The sequence below is a fragment of the Gavialis gangeticus genome, unplaced genomic scaffold (assembly GCF_001723915.1).
Source record: "Gavialis gangeticus isolate Ggan-Ray unplaced genomic scaffold, GavGan_comp1, whole genome shotgun sequence".
In the NCBI taxonomy this organism is placed as follows: Eukaryota; Metazoa; Chordata; order Crocodylia; family Gavialidae; genus Gavialis; species Gavialis gangeticus.
Window position 1 is genome coordinate 2190493 of NW_017729016.1, and position 10374 is coordinate 2200866.

Here is a 10374-nt window from a genome sequence, read left to right on the forward strand (position 1 = left end):
TGCCGGCCCCGCACCTGTTCCGGGCTGGATCCACAAATCCACAGTTTGCACCCTCCTGGCTGGCGGGTGCAAATTGGGGCCGGTCTTTGGGCTGTGGCGGGGGGATGCTGATCCTTGGGGATTGGGGGTATTTTCCCCGCACCTGCTGCGGAGGGGCCGCAGGGAGGGTATGGGTGGGGGAGGCCGGGTGAATCCCTCGGCAGCCCGAACTCGGTATTTTTGTAGATCTGTGATTGGGGCTCACTTCTGCCCACCTGGTGCCCTGACCTGGAAATGGTTTTTGTTTTTTTTTTTTTGTTTTTTACATCAGACAATAACCTGGAACAGGGCAGTCCTCTGCCTTGGTTTCCTCAGCTGCGAAATGGGGAAAGGATGCCATGGAGCAGGGCGTGGGTTGAAAACGGCGGCATGAATGTTATTTATTTGTCATTCTGAGGTTCTCTTTATGTAGTTCCTGCCTACAGCGGGGGGCTGGACCCGATGATCTTTGAGGTCCCTTCCAGCCCATGACGTCTGCGAATGTAGTTATGCCGCTAGGGCATAGCACTGGTGAGACGTTTTCGGTGGACGGTCATAGTGCTGCAAGCGTCTAGCGGGAGTCTCAGCCCGGCATCCCTTGTGATGGGTTTTACGTGAGCACCATCGCCAACGCTGGTCTTGATGACGCCCGTTTAGGAGACAGGGAGGTATTATTTGGGCAAAAAAAAGAGAAGACCTTAGTTCACAAATAGGTCTTCGAATGGGGAGCACAGGATGTCATCCCCCCACCGCCACTGAGTTGGGTGGGGATGGTGGTCACCACCTTCATATAGGTGGTGGACTGGAAAGGATGTAGAGCTTTCCCCCGGTACATCTGACCCTAGAGTCTTCTGAAATTGGTAGGTCTAATTGGCCACAGGCACTTGAGTTGTTTCTTGTTGGCAGTCGCAGCTGATGGTCAGGATCAAAAGGGACTGGAGGTGTGACCTGTCTTTAGGTGGACAAGAGGTTATGGATGAGGTAGGCTGCTGGAGTCTGCTCTGCTGCCGCCCGTCTTGTACCTGTTCTCAGCCTCTCCTTTGGGATCGCAAACTAGTGTTTTTCTAACCTTTTCCAGCCCAAGGCACGCTGACATTAATAAAACTTTTCTGCAGCACACCTGTTAAGGCATTCCCCATCCTCATGCCTATTGTATGTAGCTTATTGCCTTGGCAAAATTCCATGGCACACCTGTTCGTTTCTGACAGCACACTTTTTTTGTGCCATGTTGGGAAATGCGGTTTATAAACTAGCTTTTTGGCTCTCAAATGCAGCCACGTGTAGCACAGTGGAGAACTTAATGAATAGGAAATACCCATCCTCTGTGGCTTTCAACTGCTGATGAGCCAGACTATATGTTTCTGCAGGCTAGACAGGATGATTAAGCCTGGGAGTAAGTTGCAGAGGTGGTAGAACAGCTTTAATGTAGCCAGTGTCTTTCCAGTGACTGCTCTCATAAGTATGACTGTTGGGGTTATTCCTGTAGATGCTGTTTTGTGTATTTACAGGTCTTAGTACACACTCTTAAGGTGGATTTTATATCTTGTGCTCCTTTATTGGGGCATATTTGTGCCAAGGTGTGAGGTTGGAGACACTGGTTTAAATTAACTTCTGTTATCCGGTTCTGAGTTACCATGTTGGTAATGAGGCTTTCAGTTCCTTGGATAATACTGATATTGAAAGGAACACTTTATGTATCAATAGAGAAATAAAAAGCAAGTTGCTGTGTTGTATTGTGTTGCTTTGTTAGTGAAGCTGGTGGCTTTATTTCAGCACGACATAATTTGGCTGTTCAAAACTGTGTAAAGGAGGCACAAAAAAAGCGATGCTACCAATGGAAATAAAACTTCTGGAGAACCTTTATAGGTTTACTTGGTGTCTGGGTCTATTGAGTAAAAAGGCAGTGTCTAAATTACTTCCTAATGTTTGGCCTCTCCTGTTTCCACAGGAGACACTTGTGTCAAAGAATGGTGTGTCCATTAAGTTATGAATGAATCACAACCCAATGGAGGCATTTGTAGAAGAGGGCTTTAGTTTACTGCCGCCAGTTTATTGAACTCTTCCTTTACGTTCCATCCTTGTTTGTAAATTTATAAATGACTGGAAAACAATGTGAAGACAAAGCAGTACTGTAAATAGGCTGGTCTGGTGGATTTAGCAGGTGGTGGGGACTCCTCCATTCTAATCATTCTCGATACCAATGTACTCTGTGGTCTTGGAAGAGCTGCTTAAATATTTATCCATCCTCCTATATCAGTAATCAATGGCAAAGTTAATTAGACAAGCTAAAGAAAATACCATAAAACTTGTGTTTATCAGTTGTTTAATTGAGGAAGATAATTAAAAAAAATGTGTCAGCATTATGATGTGGTCTAGTAGCAGCTTGAAGATGCTGTTCTTGGTGCCTTTGGAATGGAGGCTGCTCCTGGGCTCTGGGCACAGTGTGGGGAAGCTGGCCTCACTCAGGTTCTTCCTCCTATAAATCTAGGTGTTCTATTCAGTGCCCAAGTCTTTATAATGATAATAAAAAACTACTTAAATATCACAAAATTGTATTGTAAGGATTACATCTTTGTAATGATGTTAACAAAAAAAGACAGTATTAAACATTAAGAATTCTGTATGAGAATCAAGACAATGAGTTACACCATAACTCGCATTCAGAGGAAATGCTCTTCTGTTCAACTATTGTATTATTTTTAACATCACAACCTGCTTTATTTTTTAATCTTTTGCAGTATTTTAAAAGTGGGAAGACAGCATAGGTTTTGATGTTCTGTGTGCCTTCAACTGAAATAGGAGCCACCATGAATATAACAAAGGGCGGACTGGTGCTGTTTTCAGCTAATTCCAATTCTTCATGCATGGAACTATCGAAGAGAATTGCTGAGTAAGTAATGCCTAGTTAAAGTGTTTGCTACCTTTTTTAGTCTTATTTTGGATCTTGGTGCTAATGGCAAGGGAGTAAAGATCAGTCTTCATCAAGATAAGAAATGTTTTGACAAGTGACTTGGTAAAACTGCTACTGTTTGCAAGAATATAGTTACTTATGAAGTATGCAAATGTCATATTTGTTCCTAATCAACTAAATCTTCATACTTTTAGATATTTGTCTGTTTTCTTAGCTCTTGAGAAATAGCTTATCTAGTAGTTTAAGCTTGTTAATTAGGGATGCCCCAAAGAATCAGCAGTGCATACAATAAAGGAGTTAACCATGAAGCTTGAGGTAGCAGCTAGTGTAGATTTGTTATTGGATCACATTATCCTTATATCAGTAACATTAAATGGTTACGTCTTAGGGTAGCATGTATGTAATAAGTAGAGCTTGTTGGGAAGACTTCGATTGTAGTCATGTCACGTGCACTATTAGTGACTTGCAATGCCATTGTGACTTAATAGAATAATTGAAGTATTTCATTTTTAAATCTTTTAATGAATCTGTTGGGTTATCCTGCAATAACCAGTCAGCACAGGTATGGGGGGGAGATGCTTTTCTCTTCTTTTTTCACTTTTGAGACATTACAGCTAAAATAGGTGACACAGAAAACAAGGTGTTTGAATCCGTACTAAGTAGCAGCTGCTTCTTGTGGTTTTTAAACGTATTGACAGTATAATGTTGTGGTGCTCAGCCTTCCAGGTCTGTGGGTCAGATGAGTGGCATGGGGCTAGTGCACAGATCAGCAGGGGGTCAGTATGTAGGTTCGGCAGGTGTGGTCCAGCCAGTTCAGTGCCAGCTCAGTCCTCCATCCCAGGACTCCTTGTGAGTCCAGAAACTTGGCAGCGGGGGGAGCAGTGGCACCATTGATTGTTGCAACTCTGGAAGCCATGCTTTCAGATCAGATGGTGGGGTAGGGGGGTGACGGGCCAGATGACACAGCCCCACAAGACTGGGTGTGATTTGCAGGCCAGCAGTTAAACACCACTAGTGTAGCATATAAAATGACCCATCAGGAATGTCATATACTGCTGTTGTCATGAAACAATGCAAACATGGTGGAAGTAACATCAAAACAAATACCAAAATGATGTTGGCATTGAAATTTGTTGTGTTCAAAACTGGAGTGGAAAAAAATTCCGGAACATTGTTTTTACCAAAACTCCCCTACAAAAACAGGTTCTAACCAGTGTCTCTTCATTTACAGTTTAGGGTCTGCATATTTGAAAATACAACATACAGGGATAGGGAGGCAGTGTCAGAACCCTACTGTTAAATCAAATTGTTACTATAGTTGAATTTTAAAAAGGTATTTTGTAACTCTTATGCTTTTCTTTTACTTTTTTTTAATTTAATTTTATGCTTGGATTCTTCAGTCATAGATTGTAAATAGCCATAATCGTATGTCTTAAGAAACGTAAGCATCTTTAGCTAAGAGTTGATCAGTCCTGTGCAGTAGTGAAAATCTATAGTTCTCTCATAGCTTCACTTACCAAGTTTTGCCCTTTTTATTCTCGGTGTCTGAGGCGGCTTTTTTTGTTGTGTTCTAGTTGTTAAAACACACTAATAATTTTAGCAGAGCTGGTATGTTTGTATAACAATTAACTCAATAGACATGCACAGTGCTCTCAGAAATGTAACTAATTTATCCTCTGAGAATCGTGCGGCATTTGCCAGAATTGGCATAGTACATGACAAAACTGTGCTAAGAGACTGGCTGATTGTTGTGTAGTGCTAGGACAAAGGATATTTATGCATTGGGCTTGTTAGTCTCTCCCTTAATTGTCCATCTTGTATTAAGACACTTATTAAACCATAAATTAACTTGCTCTTGTCCATTTACTGCAGTTTTATCAATGCTCTTCCTCCGATCTCTTATGGCTTCCAGTCTAGAATGGAAAGTTCTTTTCCAGAAGAAATAGCTGAGCTCAAACTTGTACAGTATTATACACATCTATAATATCATGTATATAAGAAACTTACTACATAGGACACTGGTTTTATTTTCTTGTTTGTTGTTCTGTGCTTCAAAAGAGCATAGATTTAATTGGAAAGTAACTGGTAGAACAATGTAATGTGAGGGAAATCTTGCAGTAAAACATCAGTGAAATACAGAAGGATAGACTTTTTAAACCCTGGTATGGCCCTTGCATTGGACTTCTTCCTTGTTCTGTCTCCATTTTCTAGCATAATATACTGACTTTCTTTTTTCCCCAGGCGCTTGGGAGTAGAAATGGGTAAAGTTCAGGTTTACCAGGAGCCAAACAGAGGTGAGCACTTAATAGAAACCTCTCTTTCTCTGTGGGAAAGGGTCTGTTAGCTAACCTCTTCTCGGAATCTGTTACTTAAAACATAGCTACATCATCTCTCTGCTGTGCCCGGGAGTATTTTACATGCCCAGTCACTCTTGCTCTGTCCAAACTAAAGCTAATGTAGCAGCTTTTAGAGCAGCCTGAGTAGATTGAGACCAAGCTTAAGAGTAGCTCTGGGTGAGCATTCGGGGCTGCTCTTTTATACCTACAAGGTCTCTTGTTTAAGCACATATGGAGCCAGTGGGCAGGTTGTATTTCACAGTGGTGCTCCTGGGTCTAACACTGACACAATGCAGACATGCCTTTGGAGAACAGTGAGGTGGCACTTTTCTCACGCTTGTGGTTTTTCACACTCCTATAAGCCCCCATTTACCCATCTGCCTCTTAAAGACTATCACTTTTCAAGAACTGCTTACATAAACCATAATCACTAGTGTAATCCCTCTCTTCAATTAGTTTGATACTGTTCTTTCATAAAATGCTAGTCTTGTCGTGGTACAGTAATCTTCCTTATGGCCAGAGTGTCTGTCCTTTGTACTGGAAGAGAGCATGCTTTCAAGCCCTTGGATGAGGATTTACTAAAAGAATCCTATTGGTCTTTGTGAGAGTTATACATTTCATTGCATACAAATCTATACTTTTTTCCTTCGTATTGTCTTGAGTGTGACTGCCCTCTTTAAGTTTCAATATGAGGAAATTGTGTCTGGGGTTGGGACTTACGATTCTTCAGCAGTGATTCTATGTGGTTCTAGTGTATATATTTATAAAACTTAGAGTATTATATATGTTTTTGTTCTCCTCTTGGCAGAGACAAGGGTTCAGATTCAAGAGTCTGTGAGAGGAAAAGATGTCTTTATCATCCAGACTGTTTCAAAGTAAGTAACTACTAAACTCCTAAAGAAACTATTAACTTCAGCTGGTCAACATTGGCTTTTCCATAACAATTTATTTTTGGCACCTAGTGTGAAAGATTCAGAAATGGGCAAGATGTGGTTTGTATTGTTAAAATAGTATATTTGTAGGGGACTTTGTAGTCTGATCACTCATTTTGTTCCTTTGCTGATGAGTCCAGGTTTTGATTTGGGCCTCTCTCTTCTTGTGCTGTGGGCATTCTGTTCCTCATTATGTTCTACTTACATTCTTGTCCTGACTTAGCTCCCTGAGCCCAGCAACATTTAATGCTTTTAAATGTGAAAACATTTTCTCCAAAACAAATGGGTCTCAAGGCAACTGAGCAGTTATGTTCTTCAGAATAATCAGGGCTCTACAAATACAAATGCATTCTTTTGACAGCAACAGAATAATGCATCCAGTTTACTTACCCAATCAGTTCTTCCTGTTAAAACTTTCAATTTGATTTTTTTTTTCTTTTTGAGCAGGAGAGTAGATGCAATGGATATATTTTAAGGGTTTATGTAGGTCAGAGTAATAGAGGAACATATTGTTGGAGTTGGTCTGACTTTTTTCTTTCATGTAGACAATATTTCCTCTCTTTTAATGAGAGAAGATATGGGAGATGGACAATAATGCAGCCTCTTACAGCAGTGTGCTATACTAATTGAGTCCTGCAAATCTTTTTCTGAACAAAGAGGCTGTTGAATGAGCAAAAATAGTAGAAGAAATAACAAAGCATTGTCCTGTGAGGAATTAAAATGATGCATCAAGAGCAGTAGCCCTCCTAGTGGGTGTATGCTTGCATTCCTGACAGGGATAGTTCAAGCGCCGTTTTTCTGCCATGATGGAATTAAATCCTGAGAGCAGATGTTAAATTTAGCTAAAGGATTTCTGTGTCTGGGTACAAAACTAGACCCTTCTTATTCCAGGGATGTGAATACTACGATCATGGAACTCCTGATCATGGTGTATGCTTGTAAAACCTCCTGTGCCAAAAGCATTATTGGAGTGATTCCCTACTTCCCATACAGCAAGCAGTGCAAGATGAGGAAGAGGGGCTCTATTGTCTCTAAACTACTGGCTTCAATGATGTGCAAAGCTGGTAAGATTGCGAGATGTTATAAAATAATGTAGGTGGGGCGGAGGGGATGCTGCTTATGTCACATTTAGCCTCTGGACAGCTCTGCACAAGTCTAGGAACTTTGATCAGAAAAAGGTATCAAGATTTTTTTTTCATCAGGAGAAAATTTGAAAACCATTAGAGGAAAAAGGAATGCAAGTTGCAGGCATTTCAGTGAAATGCTACCTTAAAATGGGCAGACGTTTATAACCTCCCAGGTAGTTTTTGTGCCAAGCGACATTGGCAAGGATGAGTCTGGGGTTTTTACTATCTTGGATGGTGGGGTTCCCCGGCTGTAACACTGCTGCTGAGCTTCTTTATAATACTCTCCTCTTAGGATACTATACTTGCCGCTTCCCCTCTTTTATCTATTTACTTTTAATGTGCCGTCTGAGGATGAGAGACTTTCCTGTTTTCTTTCCCATGGCATCGAGCCATGCAGAAAGTGGGATCATGTAAAGAACTCTTCATAGATATTCTGTTGTACTGATTCTCATTTTGAAGGAAGAAGTATGGGAATAAGTGGAATCTATTCCCAGATTCCAGGTTCAACTCTATCACTGTCTACCTTCTGAGTTTGGGCAAATTAGTTGACTTAACCTTTGCCTCCATTTCTACATCTATTAAATGGTAGGAATACATCTGGAGGGCATAGAGAACTTTAGGGGTTTTTTAGATGTGGTCTGAGGTCTTTGGTTAAAAGGTAAAATGCATTGCATTATTGAATACAGTATAAATAGGATGCAGACTATTGTGTACTTTAGTTCCAGTGCAACTTAAAAATGGCATGGTTTGAACATTTGGTCACAGTTGTGAGAGGAGTAAATTTAAATTGAAGCTTATTCTATCTCTTTAAAGGTCTAACTCATCTTATTACAATGGATTTACATCAGAAGGAAATACAGGGCTTTTTCAATATTCCAGTTGACAACTTGAGAGCATCTCCTTTCTTACTACAGTACATTCAAGAAGAGGTAAGCAGGGTCTCCTGTTGTACATGACAAGCTGCCTTTTCAGTGTTGTATTTCGGGTTATCTGGGCTTCTTTTATAAATCCCTACTTTCATTAGAAAATTTGGAAAGTCATTGGGTAGATGTGAAACAGACTGAAGGAAAAAGAAATCTTTTTGAGATTTAAATTTCTCTCTCTCTCTTTTGTGGAGACCAAACATTCTTGTCTCTGATTATCATGTTTCGTTGGTGATCGTAGAATGGGCTTTTCATGAGAGCAGAAATGAGGAAAGTACTGTGCCTGCTATTTAAGGATGCTAATTACACTAATAGATCATTGGTCAATGAAGTAGCATGGTCTAATCGTGAGAACAAGTGGCTGGTAGTTAGACCTTGATCTGTTGCTTTTCCCATCTGTAGAGTATGTTGAGTCTTAGGGAGTTTCATTTTGATTTACCCATTTGATCATCTATGAATTAGAAGTTATTTTTTATAAAATGATTTGTAATAGAAAGTGTTAAAAGCAGAAATTACTTAAAATGGCATACTTCTGCTGGTGGCAAATGCCTGAAACTTTAGAATTATGCAAATAGTTCCTACCCTCAAAGATCCTTGTCTGCATGGAAGATACTGCAGTTGAAGTGATTTGATAGAAGTGTAGCTTTTCTGTACCAAAATTCCATAATCCCCCTTTCCTGTGGTGTCCTTAAAACTCCGAGTTAGGGACTTTGTTATTTGTATGGCAGTCTTTCAGACAGTAACTAGTTATGTATGTCTGATAGAAAATGCTGTCCGGTTGAGAGCTGGAAAGTAAAAACATTGCATTGTGTAAGTCTTGCTTTGGCCACCAAGAAGTGATCAATACTGTTTGGGCTGCACACTGCAAAAAATATAAAAGAATAGCTATAAGAGAGAATTGTTACTGGGACTAATGGTTGCTGAAGATCACCAAAGCAAAGCTCCTTTTGGCAAATAGTTAGTAAGTGAATAACATGGATGAATAGGATGTACTGCAATCAGAAGAACTAAGAGAATTGTGGCATGTTTGAGGTTGGCACTGTCACTGCTGATTTGACATACAGACGAACAGAAGTCAGCAAACTCCTCTGAGGTGTAGGGGAGGGAAATCTTTAAAAGATGTTTTTTCCTCATTTGGACTTTCTGAACCTCTTCTTTTGCTGTTGCATGAAGTGACTGGCAGTAAAGTAAAATGACTTGGTGGGAGATTTGCTAGCCGGTCCAAATACTCGTGTTTATGTACATAAGCTTATCGAGTAATGCTGACCAGGAGGAACCCAATACATCTGGGGTGTCTGATTCAGCCTGAATGTTTTTAGACTGCATCAGTCCAAATGGTACAGTCATTCCAAAGAACTAGGCTGCACTTCTCATATTTTGGATCAAGGAATGGAAACTTTCTAGGGGCAGCTGGTTCTTGTGCCATGACTTGATGACATCCCTTTGAAAATTTGCCCAAATTTAGCCAAGTTATAGGTCTTTGAAATCTCAGTTTGTACCTGCTCAGTAGAGATTTCTTAAAAGGGTGAACCAGCACTGGGCATGCTCTAGCTAGGGCTGAGCAGGACTTGACCTGCGATTACACCTCTAGGTTGTCAGATCTGGGGCTCTTGAACTGAGATCAGGGAGACTTTCTCCCCAGTGCTGTCAGTGCACAAGTATTCTGGAAGAGGAAGATTACCTAGTTCACACGTTGTTGAAGGGATGCAAGTCAAGCTTTAAAGGATATTGCAGGGGGAGGAGTTTAGAATGAAGAACCTTGGGAAGGAATATTGCTTTCAAAATTATTCTGGAACAAATATAAGAAATTAATTCTTAATGAATATAAATATATGTAAAGGATAAGATGTTAATACCAATGGTTTGCTTCAGATTCCAGATTACAGGAATGCTGTGATCGTGGCCAAATCGCCTGCATCAGCCAAGAGGTAGGTAAGAGCTGTTTGCTTTAATCAGAGTAGGAAATCTCAGACTAGTCTATGGTAAGTGTCCTGCATTTGGTCCTAAAGCTAGGGTATTATAAGCTCATTCTTGGGAGGAAAGAAACAGATACCTGGTTTCTAAAAGATAGTGCTTTCAGTTTTAAATTTTATAGCGGTCTTTAAAAAAAAAAAAAAAAAAAAAAAA

At 40.3% G+C, this 10374-nt stretch overlaps 1 protein-coding gene across 1 annotated transcript in view; it reads left to right on the top strand.

The window, feature by feature from the left end:
- PRPSAP2 (phosphoribosyl pyrophosphate synthetase associated protein 2) overlaps nucleotides 1-10374 on the top strand; it is a 25148-nt gene that overhangs the window by 7310 nt on the left and 7464 nt on the right. Inside the window, exons 2-7 of the mRNA XM_019512679.1 lie at nucleotides 2757-2908; nucleotides 5171-5223; nucleotides 6074-6140; nucleotides 7089-7261; nucleotides 8138-8253; nucleotides 10120-10175. Coding sequence (XP_019368224.1) covers nucleotides 2790-2908; nucleotides 5171-5223; nucleotides 6074-6140; nucleotides 7089-7261; nucleotides 8138-8253; nucleotides 10120-10175 — 584 coding nt within the window. The 5' untranslated portion in view covers nucleotides 2757-2789. The remainder of the gene's footprint in view (nucleotides 1-2756; nucleotides 2909-5170; nucleotides 5224-6073; nucleotides 6141-7088; nucleotides 7262-8137; nucleotides 8254-10119; nucleotides 10176-10374) is intronic.